The following is a 19,565-nucleotide window of genomic DNA, read 5'->3' on the forward strand; positions in this document are numbered from 1 at the left end:
AATATCATCCTATGAGTTATAGCAAGCAGCCAAACACAACAGCACAAGATTTGTCGATCTCAAGCAATCTGCACATATATTTGTATAAACAGGTTCGTGCACGTTCCCGATCTAAGCTGATATATCTTCACAGCCTGTAGTAAGATTACAGGGGAACGGAAAAGAATTGATAAATGCCTGGGATTGTGATTTCTCAGCCAGGTTTTGTGACCAGTTGTCCGAAAATATCAAGATTATAGACTCGGTAACTTTTAGTTGTGGACGTCTATAAAATAAATCATTGGTAGTGTTCTAATAAAAAGAAAAAGGAAAAAAATAATAATCTTTCAATCGAATCCTAACTTTATTTCTAAACTTTAAATGTACCCACCTCCCAAAATGAACAAGATTTCTTAAAACCTCAAGCATTCATATTATAGCTGCGATTCAAAATCAAGCGCCCGTGATGCAATGGTTCAAAGACTCGGCCGAGACTGAGATGACTCGGCCGAGTTGTTATCGGAACGGGGCTTCCCGATCCGATATAGGAACGAGATGACTCCGATATAATGATCGCTGAGAACTCGGCCGAGACATATTCGAAATGGATAGAAACGATCGAATCGTCCTAAGTCATCCCGAATTAATTCGAATTTTTATTATTTTTGCTAATTTTTTAATTATTTTTGTTTATCATATTTTTTACAATTTTTAGAATATTGAATATTTCAAAAATTTACGTCTTGCCGAAATTACGATCGATATGTCTAGACTAATGTGAAACAGTCCAGGCCGCGATTGCAGCCGCTACCACGACTTTGAACCATGGATACAACTATTGTTCTTTTTCTAATTTCATACTCAAAAAGTAGCAGTGCACACGATGGAAGTTTCAACTGGGAAAAAACCATTGATTAATTTCTTTTTCGCCAAATACTTTCATATCATGTGGTAATCATTTCTACCTGTGGACATTCATTTCCAGCAAACAACTGAACGACAGGTCGAATATTGAACACGACTAACCCAGCTCAAGCTAAGCGTATCAATATATTAAATCCAAGAAATCAGCATAGCTGTGCTGGTAATCCTCTTGACTCGATTGGTAGATTGCCACTTGATTGCACGTTTTGTATCTAGATCCTATGTATCATACAAGATAACTAAACCTTTGGTCTACTGCCAGAACAATTTGATGGGCGAAGAGAGAATCCTGGAGACGACTTGCAATGGATTCTCTTTTCTGTTTCTTTTTTCCCCAAGAGAAAATGTTAAAATTGAAGATTCTGAATAAATTTTAGAACCTGGTAGACCAACCCTTTTTGTACTAAAGGATAAATTTTTCAAAGAATGCACCTTTCAGGGTGATGCAAGAGGTTTTGCAGAGATTGGTGGGTGGTCAAAGAGTAAATCCCTGTGTTCTGCATTAAATTATATAGAATAACATTTCATAAAAAGTCACGTTCCAGCCACTCCGCAACTCGGCCATCAAAACTTAAAATTTTTTTTTTTAATTGTCTCCCATAGTTTCTTTTTTTTTTTTTTTTTGTTTAAATTCAAGAAGCTATGGTAGCAATTAAACTCAATATACCTAGCTAGCTTGGTAATGCAAGTACAAGCTCTTCCTGTCTACCCGTCCAATTGGAGACAACTAATTAAATCTGAGGTTATTCTAATTTCATGTTAATGGTTATCCCACCATTTGAGGGTGGGTTGTAGTATTGATAAATTTCTATTATGGGTTTATTGTAATCTTATTATTAGAAAAAAAATGCATAGTTAGAGGGCACTGGACATGGATATGTGAATGAGTTAGGTATTATCAAAATCCCATCAAAATGTATCATTTTTTGATTTATATGTGTATGTCTAAATTTACAATTCCACCCCTATGCAAACCTAGAACCAACGAGATTTAATCCTTCGCTTCAAATTTATAAATCTAAATAGCAAGGGATATTAGGTATTGATCCTGCGAGAAAGAGTGAAGAGTGATCTATTACCGATAGTAGTTAAACTCCTTTATTATTTAGACAAATACAAGTACAAGAAATTAAATATATACTTCAAATATACAATAAAAGAAAGTAAAAATTACAGTTAAAGGTTTCTAAGGTTGTAAAAATCTTAACTACTTTTACAATTGAATGAGTGTTAATATCTTGATTAAGTTATAATATAATTTCCTAATGTACGCGATATTTGTTTTTACTAGTGTACTGATCACACTTGTAACAAATCCATATGTGCTTTCATGGTCATGAAACTAGCTACAGGTTTATTAGATTCTACAAAATTATATGGTACAAAATCACAAATGTGCACCTCTATTTTTGTTAGTATACTACCTAAATTTAACACTTCCTTAAACTAGCTAGCATTAAATCCCAACTTTTATGGGTGATTCAATACTTTTAGATTATCATAACTAATGGCCTATTAATCATGATTAGATAAGCAAAAATACTAAATAATTTGTTCCAAAAAAAAATAGCATCAAATAACCAAATAAACAACACAAACAATCATAGAACATGCATAGAACGCATGAACTCAGAGGCTCAATCCTATAATGAGAAGCTGATGAAGCTGCTATCCCACATCCAGTCAAAATTTCCAGGGAGCAAACTTGTATATACAGACACCTATAATCCACTAATGGACACGATTAGGCATCCTCAAAGATACGGTATAGTGCCACTTGTAATTACAAACTTCTCAATAAATCTCACCTGTCAAGAAAATATGTTTCTTCAATTATCTACCTTGCATTGAAGCAATCAACTGCTTTTTCAACACAGCTAAAACGTTAAAACTGGTATTGCCAGGATTTGTGGAAACTACAAGAGGATGTTGTGGAACTGGATATATGGAAAGCGGATGGCCATCGTGTAATCCTCTCACTCCTGTATGTAGGAACTTTTCACAGTACTTATTTTGGGATGTTGATTATTGCACCGAAGCTGCCTATAAGTATCTGTCAGATTCTATGCTAAAGGAATACATTCCTTCGTTGATTAAAATTCAACCCTAAATTTATAGAGACTTTGGTCTACACCAAAATAATAGAAATAGTAATGACTGTCAAAAATCTCAGTGATAACGGGTATTGGCAATGCCTTACTGGTTGTTTGGTTTTGAAAAGGTAAGGAATGTGGCATCATGCAATAACATAACGAGGTTACAAGTAATTTACCCTCGGCAAAAAGAAGTATTGGCATTTTTTTTAGGGTTAATTCCACTTTGTCACCCCAAACTTTGGACGATTATCCACTTAAGTCCCTAAACTTCAAAATGGGACACTTAAATCCCTAAACTTATAAATACCTCCCACTTAAGTCGCTTAACTTATAAAATGGGACACTTAAATCCCTAAACCCTTATAAAATGGGACATTTCGACCACTAATGGCATTCAGGATTTGTTAACAATTTTTCTTAAGTGGGAGGTATTTATAAGTTTAGGGATTTAAGTGTCCCATTTTGAAGTTTAGGGACTTAAGTGGGTAATCATCCAAAGTTTGGGGGGACAAAGTGGAATTAACCCTTTTTTTTAGGTGAAGACACTGTGACCAGTTATAGAGTAGCTCTTGTTGGGATCCAGACATGAAATAAACTGTTATAAAGATATCAAGTACACAAATTTAATGACAAATAAGTCATAAGTATGAAAGATAAACGACACATAAGATTTAACGTATTTCGACTCTATCATTGAGTTTACATCTATGGAGAGAACATCTGCTCTTTATCATGAGAGCAAAATTCAGTACAACTTGAACCGAGATCCAATTCTTGTATAATTTCTCTCACCTTCCAAAAATTCTCTCTTACCTTATGTGGAAAGCCACATGTTGCCCCTTGTGTGTCACTTTGCAGTATGACAATCCTCATATATTTATAAGCTACATTATTTAACCAACATTCAAATAATAATAGGAAATAACTACTAATTCCTAATTTTATACAAGATAGGAAATAATTCCTAATTCTTAGACTCATACAAATAGAAAATTCTTTGACTACTATTTCAACTAATTAAAATAATGAGGAAAAAATACTTCCACACAAAATAAGAAACCTGTTTAAAAGAAATTAAACCAATTTACTGATAAATCTTCATCTTGGCGAATAATTCTTTTAGCAACAATTTGTATTGAACTACCAATTAATATGATACCAAAGTATACATCTGAATTACCCGAGTCCTATTTCTAGTTAACTCACGAGAAGATGTCTCAATACACTATCTTCCTTCATAGGATTTTTTCTCACCACCACTTACAATTAGGGATCCATTTTAGTTAGCTCTATTTCTCCTTGGGGCAATCAAGTGATAAAATCATCATACTTCTTCCCATCCTCAAGATTGTCTTGCCAGTTGAGAATAATCTGAATTCAACATGACAAGTTGTACAGGATTACTCCAAAATTCTATTTAATGGTACTACCCCGAATCCCACAGGTATCCTTTATTCATGCTATAGCCTTTTGTGATGGAATTGGTTTCCTGTAGAGATTACTACTGTTGCAGGTACAAGAAGATGCTAAGAAAGTGTACTTGCCTCTAGAAACTGAGGCTGTGTATGGAAAGCCATTTTCCGTCGAAAAATTGCTACGTTTCCGTGAACACATTTCCCTATCACCTTTTTACCTCACATATATCAAATCGCTACAGTAATTTTTCTACAAAAAATCCAAAAAAATGCAATCCCAACACAACCTGAGCATTCAACTAGGCCTGCCAGTGGATCAAGTTTTGGTCAGAATTGAAGATTTCGGACCCGAATCCATTATAATATACCTGTTTTGGATTCGATCCGTATGTACCCGACGGGTCTTGTACTTAGGGTCTCGAAACCGGATCCGAGGTCGGGTCCAAATCTACTCAAGAAAATAAGACCCAACAGAAATAAGGTTTAGGACAACCTACATATTAAGAAGTTTGTAAAAATGAACTAAGTCATTTCAAAATTAAATCCAAAACTAACCACAAATCAATTTCCAAACTTAAACAAATCAAATTACAAAACTAAATCACAAATCACTCGTAATAGTCATTCCAAAACCAATCACAAATCAATCTACAAAGTCATTACTAAATCTAAGAGAACATTAAATATCAAATACATCATCCAAGCATTTTTAAAAGTCCACAATGCAATTCTTAAAGTTCTTGAAGTTCTATTGTCTTGTAAAAGAATTATTATTGTATTTAGAAATATTTATATTTTTATAATTATTAATGTATTGTCTGGATCCGGATCAGATACAGATCAAAATCCCATTTCTGATCTGCTTTTTTATTAGAGTAAACACTTACGATTATGAGTCCGGATATGAGTAACGGAATTATTTCTCAACCAGCACCAGATAAAAACTACCAAGCCCAAGCCGGATCCGGGTCCAAATCTTGACCGTTGACAGCCCTACATTCGACCATATTCGACCATGGTAATATTGACGGTATGACAGACTGAGAGTCTGAAATGTCTACCATCAGCTTAAACAGTCAACAATAGACAAAAATCGAAAACAAGATGAACAGATGAGAATTTCACATCAGCGAAGGGTGAAAACACAAAAAGACGAAAAGTTTCTTGTTCCAGTCTAGGAAGCCAATTACAATCAACTAATTCTAGACACCAGCAGAAAGAATTGAATTGAGAAGCCAAGTAGTAAATGATGCTAAAGACAACTTTGGTACATTCTCAAACAAACAAGTCATAAGAAATCACGCATGTCTAGCAAAACATCTTATTAATCCTATCCTCTACATTTGACATTTCACACAAGTATGAATACAAAATGTTACAAGAAAGGTATACATTGATCCACCAAATCCTTGCTGGTAATTTGAGTTGGATCATACTGCAATGAATATATCAGGAAATCGACGTCCGAATTTTGAGAATGAACACTACAAAAAATAAGATCTCTCCCAGAACTATATACACTGTTAAAATAAATAAAGCTGGAAAAATGGTTTACGAAAATTTGTATCATGTACTTTTCTCTAGTTTTGCTGTTCAGTTAAAAGTACTGTAGCATGATTATTATTAGACCACTGGAATTCTATTTCCAGATTTCTTGAAGGTCCACTTTTGCTTTCAGGTAGCAGAGTATACTCCCCGGCAACAGCACCTAGCATCACGACACGGTCAATCTGGATTGTTACCTTTCCAAATGAGCTCTGTGAGAAGATTTCGAGAAAATTTGGTCAACAGAGTGATGATAATGCATGACGAGAAAAGGAAAAAAGTACATTAAGTCCTGTCTTCCATAAAACCTCAATTACCTTTCCCATTTTGCTCTTATTCTTGCATGATATGTGAAGTTTCTGGCCTTTGGGAGGACTTTCAAAGGACCACGCAAAGCTCTCTTCCCACTCTGGATTAGGACCAGTTGATACAACCTGAATCAAACAAAATAATAAGACATGCGAACACGATGCACAGAGTAGGAAGAAACTGCATATGCTTCTTTTCCTTTTAAGTTTTGACAATGCAAAGTATTATCCAAACAAATGGCTAATATCGAGTCACCAAATTTAAAAGGGATATGCTTCTTTTCCTTCCAATATCATGGCCTACAAATAAAGGGCCATGTTGGAATACTTTAAGATAGCCTCAATAGTGAATTGCCAAATATACTTCTCTTCAATATGACCTAGTACAGAAAGCAATGAGAATGTCAGACGGATTCTGCTTTTCTCAACAGGATGCTACGCAACCACATCTCCACAGAGCTGTGAGACTTCCAGAACTTTTTAGCACATCTCTAGCCTTTCGATATGCACAATCAGCCCAAAGTCCAAAGAAAGCCATGAAATTGGTATTTGGCTGCACCCTCATGTTTAGGGATATTATCAATGACTTAACTGCTGATAACAAGAATGAACAAAAGACACTAGAGATCCAATCAGTGTCACTGTGATGTACCACAGGAAAGGGGTTTTCTTGATAAAACACAAACAATTTGAATATTAGCTTTAGGACCACAATATAATACTAAAACAGATCCTTATGGTACATATGATGTTCTAGTGCAGTAGTAGAGGTTCATAGGTGTATGATTAGGTGTCCATTCAGCTGATAATGCAGCAGAAGACGCAGCAGCAGCTGAAAAGTTAGCACCATCTTGAGAAATTATTTTCAAGATGATACTAAACATAAGGTATGGGTAATAGGTTATACAAAGATGGTCTCTCGAACATCATTTTAGCAAATACGGCAAGCACAATCAACATTATGCCAACGTGCAACTTATGGAAATACATCACATGTGGGTGCATATTACCAACTTGATAAATTCAAAAAGGTCTTTCCATAAAATCTCCTGTATTTCAATGGTAGTTATATTTCTACCCTGCAATACCGCAAAATCGATTCCACTACAGCGGAAGTCTCATGCATAATAGTCAAAAGCGAGCAAATGCTAGCATAAGTGCAAGGGAAGGTGAATCGCAAGCCAATTGCTTCTCCCTCCCTGAAGTGAGCGAGCTAGCAAAATAAAGTACATAGAAGTGCACAAATGCAAAGCGCAAACAAAGCAGTCCTTTTAGTTTTTTGCGAATTTTATTTTATTTTAAACACCGTTGGATCTTCTTTTTATCTCATATTTTGACCATTCAATGAAAGAACGTTGGGGAGATGCACTAGATAACAATCATCAATAAGGTCAAATTGATGTCTTTATCCTTATCTTCATTTCTGTTGAACTCCACAAACTCAAGAACTCATACGTCTCTCTCTTCTCATCCAAAATGCTGCATCCTCTTTTCTTCTTTTTTTTTTTTTTTTTTATTTTTCCTTTATCCTCTAGGATTCTGTATATAACGTCCAACAGCCATTTGTACAGACACTAGAAATCTATGTACAGAATTTAAAGAAATGAAATCCCACATAATATATGCATGCTTTAAAAACATTTACTTTTTACTGCAATCATGTACTCCCCCTTCATCCCAATAAGGCGACAACCTTAGTGGCAGCAGCACGGAGTTTTACAAATTTAGGAAATCTTTCCCACTTTCATTTTGCCTTCATATCATTATAATTTTGCCTACGTAAATGGAGGTAAAATATGAATTGTTGAGTTCTTTATTATAGAAGACCGAAAAGTAAGTGGAATAAAATTTGACACTCAAGAACAATGTTAGTGAGACATCCCAAACTAGCAAGTGTGACAAGGTTAATGGGACATGGGGAGTGCTTCATAAAGATGTACTTTACTACATATAGAATTTTGTTGTAACACGAGGATTTACAAGAATAAAAAATGACAAATATTCTGATGCAACAAAGGGAAGCCAAAGTCAAATGAAACTTGAGTTCGTACCTTAGTTTGTCGAGGTGGTGTGTTTCCAAGTGTCAGCTTGCAATAAACACTTGGGTTGCCAACTGACTGCCTCATATTGTTGCCTCGCTTAATAATTACCACTAGTGTTCCCGGCAGGCATTGCAACAAGAATTCTGCCTTCTCCTGAAACCGAGGTGGTCCTGATTGTATCAGATATTGCAACAAGGGAATAGCATCAGCAGCAGCAATTGATTGTGCTCGGGAGACTTCAGCTGGGCATGCTGACCAAGCTTGCCTGAGAAGAAACAATGCATCCAATGCGGCTTCTTGACTTGCCTCTGATCCAGTCTTAAGTGAAGTAACCAGATGTGGAATACTTAGTGTTGCAGGTTCTGTAGCCCTCAGACGAGGGAAGTTGCCAAAGAGAGCATTCAGAGCCTTCAGATACTCTTCGCTTACTGTTCCAGTTGCCCATAAATCTTTCTCAATTGCAGCTACAAAATCCAGAAGGATTAAGTAAGCATCATCAAATAGATTATTTATAGGCAAAAAAGAAAATATTTCACCTAGGACAGTGGAGACAAAAGTATTCAACCTTTTCCATGCAGTTTCTAATTTATGCTATGTCATTGGTTCAATCCAATGGTTCTATCCTGATCTGCTACTGATATTACATATGCTTTGTGAGGAAGGGAATCTGAACGTGTCAAATCGTTTTTGATACCAGAAAAAAAAGTGCTGTGCATCCATAAGTGCTTTTTGTATAAGATATCTAAATCGTCAAGAGATGAGAAGACTGGGCATGGAAAATAATGTTCAAAAACCAATGAAACATGTACCATCACAATATCAGGTGATGCCAATGTGGATAAAACAATGCATGCTCGAAAACCATAAAATTTTGACATTTACCAAGAGAAATAATAAAACTATCTAGCTTCAAGTGACCAAGAGAAAGTCTAAACTGGATCAAAAAATGGCCATATCTTTCCTCCAACTGGATCAAAAAATGGCCATATCTTTCCTCCAAAATCAAATTTGCTCCACTTTTGGACTAAAATGGCAATAAAATTTGCAGGTAATACAAGAGAAAACTTTACCAGTTATAGCTCTGACAGTTTCACTTGAAGCATACTCTTGAATGGTATTATTCGAGAAAAGAAGTTTAATAAACATTGCAGCCTGAACTGATGTATCAGGGTCACTAGCACCAATGAGATCCAGCACCACCTGAACGCCACCAGCCTCTGCAACTGCTCTTTTATTTGACCGGCTATACATAACAAGGTTCTGCAAGGCACAGATGGCCACAACCTTCATTTCTTCTGTTGGTTGATCCTCAAGCAAATTGACCAATGCCCGGCAGGCAGCAACAGCATCTGCAGTACGAGCAAGAGCTTCATTCTGAAAGAGGTCACCCAGAGCAAGAGTCGCCAGTAATCTTGCTTGTTGACCTTGGGTTTGTGGATCCAAGAGATACTGTGATAGCGGTAAAATTGCAGATTTGGTAGCTTTTGTTTCTCTGATTTTGACATTGTTCAACAACACTTCAAGAAGCCTTGCAGCAGTTTCTTCACATTGATGACATCTGAGAAGCTCCAGAAGAGCCTCTATAGCACCACTTTCAGCCATTGCTTGAGCGCTTGTAGAGTCATCACTCTCCAAAACCAGAAGGGCATTTAATGCACCAAGTACTGTGCTGTCTGAACCTGATCGAAGCAACTTTGCCAACACTGCAACTGGCACTTCCAAATAAAAATCCGAACTAAACTGTAGAATACTAGACAGAACAGAAGCAGCAGACTCCCACAAGGCATGAGGGAGCAAAGGATCAGCTTGTAATACCACTTTGGACAGCTCAGCAACGCCACCCTCTTTTGCAATTTCATTTGGCCAAGTTAGCGCAACACCAACAAGTGCCTTCACTGCTCTCTGCTGCAAAATGGGTATACCAGAACCAAGAACTCGTACAAGAGGACCGATGACTTGCTGTGTTACTGGGTCCTTTTGAAGATTCTCTTCAAGGAGCACATGCGAAAGAAGCTCAGCTGCCAACTGTTGCACAGCTGAGGCAGGAGAATCAAGTAGAGGAACCAGTGGTTCAATTGCTTGGTGAGCCGTTAAATTGTAATCAGCACGGCACTGTGGATGCTCCAAAATATTCACAAGAACCTGTAAAGTACTGTGTTGTCCATCAGGTCCAAAGTCAGGCCTTGTCAACAACATGAACAGAGGCTCAACTACTTTTGCTGCAGATGGACCCTTGGCAATACTAGAATTGTTGGTAAGTATTCTGAGTAATTCAGCAAAAGCAGCACACAGGAAATCAGGAGCTTCATGAAGGATATCAAGTATGCTTTCAATCACCCCAGCTTTCACCATTTCCATCTTACAAGCTGGCCTGTCTTTACCCAACTTCACAAGAGCTCTGGAGATACCGTCATGAAGCAAATAATTTCGACCATAAAGGAGGCCGACAAGGGGAATAACTGCACCATGTGCGGCAACCAGCTCTGCAAGTTGTTCATCATCTAATAGTTTGTCCAATGCACGAACAACAGAATGATGAGCAGGACTAAACTCAGTGACGAGGAGAGAAACCAGAGGCTCCACACAGCGAGCTGCAGCCATCGTGGATCTGATTCTTGTATTTCCGAAAAGAACAGAGCATAACTCAGCGGCATCACCTTTCAATTCCATGGAGCAATTGGATGAGAGAATCCTGCAAAGAACGTCTACAGCATTCATCTCAACATCTGCAACTGCAAGGGCTCTTGATGGATTCTCACTGAGCAGCCTAACCAGTGCAGCAATAGCAGCATGTTGCTCCTTCTCCAAACCAGTATTTAGAATTTCGACCAAAGGTTGAACAGCTTGCCTGGCTGATTCAGCATTCCTTATATGATCTGCAGTGAAAAGGCTTTCTAAGGCCTTGGCTGCACTATATCTTGCAGCTCTTCCACCTAAACGTAGCACTGCCACAAGTTGACTAACAGCAGCAAATGCAGATTCATGTTTCCGTATTTCAGCAGTGCTAAAAAGAATACCCAGAAGATCAGTAGCAGCTTCTTCAGTTGTATCTTGTGGGCTCAGTGACAAATATTTAGTCAGAGCTTCTAATGCACCTGACTCTACCATTACAACCTTATTTGAAGGACAGTCTTTAGCAAGTTGGATCAGAAGTCCAAGAGCTAGAAAAGGAGCACCTGGACGATCTGGAATTGGTTTTAACAAATCAACAAGAGCTGGAATAGCTTTTCTAGAAGTAGCACCAACCCTTATGTCATCAACTCTAAACAATCTTTCAAGAGCAACTTGATCTGGATAACGCACCAAAAAGAATTCCTCTGATAATTCTAAAAGGTCTCCTATATCAGCATCAGCACAACCAAGCAAGGATATAAGTCCTGCCGCAGCCCCTGAATTTGCAACCGATAGAAGGGTTCCCCTGCTGCCATTACAGACAAGGCTGGCCATAACTTGGGCAGCAAAGTATCTGTTTGCTGGCTCCTCTGATTTCAAGAAATTAGCTAGCACTGGTATAGCTTTCATTGTTGCATTTGATCGTATGATGTCTCTATCTTGAAATAAAACTGCCAGCATTAAGGCACAAATCCATATGCTACTGTCCTCGCTAAAATCATTCTGCAACAACAATTAGCATATGAGACAAATAGCACAATAAATATCCAGACTAACATTAATGATTCAACAGATGGACGGGAATAAAACACAATTGGAAGATTTAGACCGAAAAAATCAAGAATTAGTTAGTACAAAGATGTGTAATGTGCATTAAACAGAAGTACTTGTTAAGATTCGATACCTGAGAGTATCGTGATAGAGATTGGGAAATTTTCTCAGTAAGAATTTCAACTGCTCCAGCCTCCATAGTCTCGATTTTACTTTTTTCATCACGACTAGCAAGAGCAGAAAGTAGCCATATGGCTATGTTGACACCATAAATAGCTGTTGTATTCTTCTCCACTTCTCCTTTACTTGCTTCTTCTTTGATATTCCTGCAAATGCTGATGGCTCCTTTACCCCTCTGATTTTCAAGATGACAAAACTGTACAGAGCTCAGCATTCCAACAAGAGATTGAACCAGTCGAGTGCATAAAGTTGATGCATTTAGATCTTCTACCACTTTTTGGTGATTCATTTTTGCAGTGCAAACAAGAAGTGCAGCTCCTCCTATTTTGATCCTTGCAGCTGAGGTACTTATGACCCTTTCTGCAATAGCAGAAATACATCCAGAGGCGGAGGCAACTGCATTTCCCAAAACGATAGGCTGAGCACGGCAAAGCAGAGAAAGTATTTCTATCGCTTTGTCCTGCAACAATGGTGTTGCATCAGCAATGCACAAGACTATTGGGGTTATGCTATCTGGCAACTCAGCAAGAACAACCCATGCAGGTTTAATGTGCCCATTAGCTCCTTCTGACCTAGAGAGACAAGCCAAAGCATCTAAAGCCCCTGACATAGCAGGAGAACAGCTATCTGCAGATTCAAGGAAAGACACCAATGCAAGAAGTGTTCCAGCCCGATTTACACAATCAGTCAAGGAAGAGTCAACTTCACGAGAATGGAGAAGCCGGGCAATTGCTGCTGCAGCGTGGGTCTTTCCTCCCATTCTTCCATCACGCAAAATTCTAGTAGCAGGCAAAATGATTTCCTCAGGAACAGCTTTCTCTGAAACTTCACGGTCCAAAAGAAGATTTGCCAAAGCACATACAGCCTGCTCTGCTACTTGCAAGTTTGAAGAATTGGCAAGCACAACCAATGAGGGTAATGCATCTCTAGCAACAGCAGCCACATCACGGTTCTCTTTGATTGAAAGAAATACTGCAGCTAGGCATCTGGAAGACTCTACTAAGATGTTCTCTGATTCTTCATTTAGCAGCTTCATTGCTGACAAAAGAGTTTTAATGGCAATGTTACTTTCTCGCAGATCCTTCCTCAGTTCAAAGATACCAGCAAGAGCTGATGCAGAGTTAGCTTGAGTCTCTTCCTTAGTCGAGCCCAAGATTTTTACCATTGTTTCAATTGCATCATTTGCAGCACTACCTTCACGGAGCATGTCATTGATGGGGACCACAGAAAGCAGACTTCTTAATGCATCCAAGACATAGACCTTAGATTCAGGAAGATCGCTAATTAATAGTGCTGTAAGTTGGCTGATGGTTGCTGTATCTGATTTGTGAATCAAATGATTTAAAGTCTTTGCAGCAATCTCCTTTCCATGGGAGCTACCATTTTTTAGCAGCCATAACAAAGCTGGAACAGCATCAGCACTTTCAACACATGCTCGTATATCTTCACTATGGTTACACAGGTTTCCAAGTATGGTAGCAGAATCTTCCTTGGCTTTTGCAGACCCCGTCTCCAAAATTTGAACAAGTGGAGGTATGCCACCAGCGGCTGTTATAGCCCATTTACTTTCATCATTTTCATTAGATAGAAGACAAAGTAATGCAACAGAGCACTCTTGTTGCTGCTCTGATGAAAGACCAAGAAGTGATATCAATAGCTGGATCCCTTCACGACCCTGAAGGGCATACCATAAACTACCCTCATTCTTGCAGAGAATGAGAAGGGACTTAATCAACTCATCTTGAACTTCATTAGTTGCCATGGTAATCAAACCAACAAGCAGGCGTTTTGCATCAGAATTTGCAAGTTTACTTGAGAGTACCGTATTACCATACAGACTGGCAAGGGCTTCTATTGTTCGCTCCTTCACCAGAAATGCTAAGTTAGGTTTAAATTGCTTAACCAGTGTCTGCTCCACCTCTAGCGGATCTGATGCTCTAGCAGTTTCTGCTTTACTATCATATATCATGAGAGCTGAAGCCAAAGCCCCTAATGTGTCAGCCACCTGTGCAGGAGAGGTGCATGATTCGAGGCTTTGACCAAGACTGGAAATGACATACGATAAGCCACCAGAAATATTGGCCAGAGCACACATTGCATTCTCTTGCAAAGCTTGAGCAAACTCACCCTGCATGAATTCTTTTGAAGGGGCTATTGTAGCATTTATTAAAGCAGGTATACCATTGCAATTTGCTATATCCTTCCTCGCCTCTTTGCACTGTGCAGAAAGAGATTTAAGAGCAGCTGCAGCTTCTGCTCTAACAGAGGGATCATTGCCAGGTCCAAGTAATTTGAGGAGCTGTTTTGTGGCCTCAGCAGCTAAGACCCCTGAACAAATAGATGCATCTTCCATCATCATACATGCCAGGAGAAAGCAAACATTGGCTTGGGTACTTGACTGCCCTGTTTTGAGCAGCTTCACAAGTATATCTACTCCTCCAACTTCTATCGTTGCTGTCCAGAATCTCTCTGTGCTGCTAGATAGGTTCCGCAAAGCTCCAGTTAACAAGTCATCAACTACATTTCCAGTCTTGAGTCCCTTTGCCAATTGCTCCCAAAGCACTGGCACAACCCCTTCAGTGGAAAAAATTTTTGACCCAACATGGTCCTTAGCACCACCTTGAGATACAGCATGTATGGTCTTTGCCGCTGCAATCTGACCTTCTGCTGAACTTGATTTCAGAAGACCAAGCAGTGGAGGAATGCAACCACCAAGTAAGACTTTTACCCGTAATTCATTCTCTTTACATAAGGAGCCTAAGACAGTAGCAGCTTGCATCTTCACTCCAAGTGATCCTGAACGAAGAAGCGACACAAGCACTGGGACTGCCTGAGAATGTGATCCAACAGCGCTGAAAGCATTCTCACGTGTATCTATAAGTTCCAGCAATTGCCTCAAGGAATACTCTTTTTCTTGTATAGATGAAGAGTTCTGGCGCAATTGCTCAATGCATTGAGCAACACTTGCTAATGTACCATCTGGATCCTCCATGTTACTACGGTCTCTGTGCATAATTAGCATGATTATATCAGGAAAAATAAGACAGAAACAAAAGAAACAGAGAGAGTATTTTATTTATTGAGCTAACACAATTTATAGTCCAAGTAAACCAGATAGACAATGACAGATGAGATATCAGGAAAAAGTGATGAATTGTGGAATTTTTTTAATGGCACGATTAGAAAAAGCTCTGAAAAACCAGGAGAAGGATGAAAGCTGTGTGTCATCACTTCACAACTGAAGCCGTTATAAGAAAGAATAGAACATGTGCCATGCAAGTGGCAACCTTGGCAGTCAAGCATGTGGCCAAGCCACATGACACATTGCAAGTGGAAACAGAAAACCAAAAGCAGTAAAATGACAGAAAACTAATAAGGTTTTGCCCAGCAAATCTCGCTTCTCAACGTAATGACAAGCCAAACATCCATTCAGTCAGACACTGGTAGTGGTGTCTCAATGTCTTGGAACACCAACTGCTAAGTGACAGTAATCAAAACTGGGAAATTTTCCATTTGTAACTATTCTTTGTATCAAGTCTATTCCCATTAAAGCAGATAGGCATGCCTAGAAGTCATTTCCTCTTCAATTTTTTTCATAAATAATCCTAGTGTAGAGTATTATTCCATACACCTGGCATAGTACACAGATTACGGCAAGCAATCCAAATAGAAAAATGATTAGAGGCAGCAAAAAATATGTCAGTTCACCATCCACTGTCATTTTTCAATGTAGGTCTACCAATCTCACATATTTGGTTGAAAGATGTATGGTATGCCATCTTTATAGCGCAATACTGCAGAAAATGCCAGTGTTATAAGTGAATACTGCAATCATGGTCTCCAACAGAATGTTCCCCCAATCTAAAAAACCCCCCTAACAGCATTAACTCCACAAAATGGATGATAACAACTCGGTTTAAGTGATTGTAGTCCAATGGGATTGGACTTGTGCGGCATTTGGTAATACTATACACTTATATACAACCCGCATCTTCAGTGAAATAAAGAAATCCTCATGGAGAGGTCATATGATATTGGGCAAATGTATGAGGCCAAGAACATTGTTAGGTTATAAGAGATCAACCAAGTACAGAATGCATATCTTGGTGTACTCTCAGAACAGTTTCTAATCATATAAAAATATGACATAAAAACAAGTTTCTGGATATTGCCCCTCTATGTCACCAAAAGTAACAACTTGACCAATAATAGTGTATAGCATTGAGGAAAATAGTTGAGGGAGATGCTAAATCTGACCTTGAACCCATCTTCATGAGGGAATGAGGAGTCGGAGGCTCTGAGTCTTGAGGTTTAACATCCCCATTTCTCTCCTGAAATCGCAAGCATATAACAGTGTCAAATTTTTTTTTCAAAACACAATAGCAATGACAGAAGATTAAAGTCCAAACCAGGTCAACCAAACAAAGGTAGAAAAGAATAAATGAATAAAAGCCACTAGAATAACCAGAGATGAAACCATTTATAGCTAAAGAGAGCAAAGAATGTTTTGAAAAGCAGTTGACTTACAAAAAAAGAAATTGCAATAAAGAAAATATATATTTGTTCTAGGCTTCTAGCAATTAAAAGGCCCAAGTCCAGGATCTACTTAAATGAGATCCCTTTGTACTTCATATAGCTGAACTTTAAGTCGCCAAATGCCAATGCATATTAAAATGTTGATAACATTTTTCCAATTTTGAAAATCATAGATGACAAGAGAATATGCACGCATAGACATGCAAATATTGGTAACTGTAAGCAGCATAAGCATTTCAAAACATGTTTTCTTCCACTGCTGAGTGCATACAATGACCTAGCAGCATTTCACAAGTACCTCCAGCCAATACAACTACTAAAGCACATGCAAACGCTAATCTTTTTATATTAACCTGCACAATACAGGAGTGCAGAAATGGCGAAAGCACTAGCAAACAGATATAACATTAGCAAAACACAAGTTTAGAATTGGAAATGGAATTATTCAAGTCAAGCACAGCTATACTCATCAAATATGAAGCGAGCTACTAAAGTTATCAAGGGCTATAAAGTAGAAGCAGATTACACTGAATCCTTATAACTAAGATTTATGTGCTCATAACCAAGAATCAATATAAACAGGAAACATAACAATGCTAGAATGCTAGATCCCTAACAAAATAGCAAATCAACAACGTTGAATTTCCAAGATTCAATCAAAAGTCAAACAGAAATACCAAGTCATTGGTGGGAAGGCTGCTGCCATTGGTGGCAGCAAACCTCCAAGCCAGTGTTGCAGCCAGCTTGCTGTGATCCAGAGATCTTCACCTCAGATCCGCCTCCGCCCCCAGATCACAGCCAATACCAAACACCCTTAGCTTACAGCTCCCTGCATTTACCATACAAAATTCCAGATGACAGCAGTGTCAGCAGCTCATCAAATGAGTTAGAAGCGGACATGGATCAAATCCAAATTACAGCAATGCCAAGAATCTCAATACTAAATTAAGCAGAAACCACTCAAATTGAAGTCATATTGTACCATTGAGAAGTCAAAACTCAATTAAAACCCACAAAATTTCTTCACGAAAATCACTAGATCAAAAATGTCTGCACACCAAAGTTCACAACTTTAAGCATTTCCCCAAAAAACCCACTAAAATTTTCAGCTGGGTTTTCAGAAAAAGTATCTTAAAACTTAAATCTTAACAACAAACCTCGTTTCAGTGAGAACACAGCAAAATCCTCATGAATGAATTATGAGCAGTAATCAACAAAAAAAAGGGGTCTTTTTTGCTGGTTTCAGAGGGTGGGAGATTCAGGATAGGCAATTGGGTTGAGAGGTTTCGTAGCAGACAAGCGAAGGAAGAAAAGAATGAATGAATCAATTAATGAATGTTTGGTATGAATTGAGGGATACTAATACAAACTGAATTAAAAAGACAAAAAGAACACACAGAAAACTACACGGAAAAATGTGAGAGAAAGAGAAAAGATGGAACTGAGGAGGATGCTAAGAAAAGGTTGTGGGATGATTTGGATCGGTATTTTATATTTTTATGTAAATTTTGCAGTAGTATGAAAATCTAATCTCACTGGAGTGAGTGGTCCACCGACAGTTCAAGGCTTACTGGAAAAATGGACAAAAAAGAAATGGAGAAATGGAGGCTGTCACTCAGTCTGGTCACTTTGTGACGTAGTTTACCGTATGCGGCTCAACCTTTTTGGTTGGTTGTTGGCTGGTGGCTTCTATACTAACTGCAAGCCCAAATTTTACTATGAAACTTTTCTTGTAAAATTGTTGCGTGTGTTTTTTGAACGAGTTAATTTGAACTGGTAATCAGGCGCACTTGATACTTGTGTAACTCGTCTAAAAATAATTATTAGTTGTTCGAATCAGATAAATAGATTGATAAAAAGAAAAAAGAAAATGAAAGACAAAAAAAATTACTGATTGATGAAAGAATTCCCTCCCAGCAAAATGTGCCAAGGAAATCCAAAACTGGTGTAATGATGATATAGTAATAGAGAAGTACTTTCTCATGATAGATGGCAAGAGATTTTTTATAAAATGAGAATTTAGAAGTTGTAAATGTGAAGATTTTTAAAAGTTATGTTGTGTAATGTTTAGCAGTTTAGTTTGATATATAAATTATACATGGGCAAGGAGGAGTTTATAATAGTGGAGAATTGTTTTGGAGTTATGTAGTTTTGTTTATAGTTGGTTTCTATACTCGTAACCTGAATTTTACTCTGAACTGTTCAAGTAAAATTTGTAGTGATAAATGTTGTTGTGCGAGTTAATTTGAATAACTAAATGCATAATATAGTCAAAGTTATTCTTTTGTTACATACTAATTTGTTCAATTGTGTAAACAATTTTAACTTTTATGGAAGAAATTTCAACTCTATTAATTTTTTCTTCTAATTAAAAAATGAAACAATGCTGTTTTCTAGGACAATTTTCTTTTTTTTTTAAATAAACTTAGATATGTTAAAGAAACTCATTTTATTAACATTGCAAAACCATGATTTCGCTCTAGGTAATGAAACTATCAAAGATATAGTAACACATAAAATAATCTATAATAGAAATGCTACCGAGTTGAAATGAACTCGAGTTCTACCATACTCGCATTGGAATTCGACTCCTAGTAGCTATACTCAAACTCAACAAGTCTTAAATTTCAGAACTGATGCGATGCATACTTGAGCTTGAGTTAAGCAGGTGGATCTACAAGTCACATAAAAGTTACTCATTTTTATTGCTTCTTTTTTTTTTCTTTTTTTGGTTAAGTTTGCAACATAAATGCATTAAATTTTAAATTCGCATAATCAACTTTTGGCTCCTGCATCAACTCGAGCCAAGCCCACCAAAGGTCAAGCTGACTTGAACTTCACTTCTCTCTTAGTTGGCTGCTTGCATATGCCAGTACT

The 19,565-nt window shown here is 37.7% G+C and overlaps 1 protein-coding gene across 2 annotated transcripts; it reads right to left on the reverse strand.

Annotated features, from left to right (window-relative positions):
• Positions 1-5,721: 5,721 nt before the first annotated feature.
• On the reverse strand, positions 5,722-18,345 carry LOC113701491 (protein CELLULOSE SYNTHASE INTERACTIVE 1). Of its 2 annotated transcripts, XM_072059808.1 has the most exons (9): positions 17,846-18,245; positions 17,671-17,738; positions 17,366-17,517; positions 16,410-16,483; positions 12,106-15,157; positions 9,380-11,924; positions 8,319-8,773; positions 6,277-6,393; positions 5,722-6,171 (listed from the first exon to the last, which is right to left on the reverse strand). In XM_072059808.1, the coding sequence occupies exons 4-9, from the start codon at positions 16,424-16,426 to the stop codon at positions 5,995-5,997; spliced, it is 6,363 nt and encodes a 2,120-aa protein (XP_071915909.1). In that variant the 5' UTR covers positions 16,427-16,483; positions 17,366-17,517; positions 17,671-17,738; positions 17,846-18,245; the 3' UTR covers positions 5,722-5,994. The 2 variants fall into 2 exon arrangements, with proteins under 2 accessions (XP_071915909.1, XP_027077988.2); XM_027222187.2 differs by lacking the exon at positions 17,671-17,738 and having other exon boundaries at positions 17,846-18,345.
• Positions 18,346-19,565: the final 1,220 nt, after the last annotated feature.

Source organism: Coffea arabica, chromosome 7e, assembly GCF_036785885.1.
Source record: "Coffea arabica cultivar ET-39 chromosome 7e, Coffea Arabica ET-39 HiFi, whole genome shotgun sequence".
Classification (NCBI taxonomy): domain Eukaryota; kingdom Viridiplantae; phylum Streptophyta; class Magnoliopsida; order Gentianales; family Rubiaceae; genus Coffea; species Coffea arabica.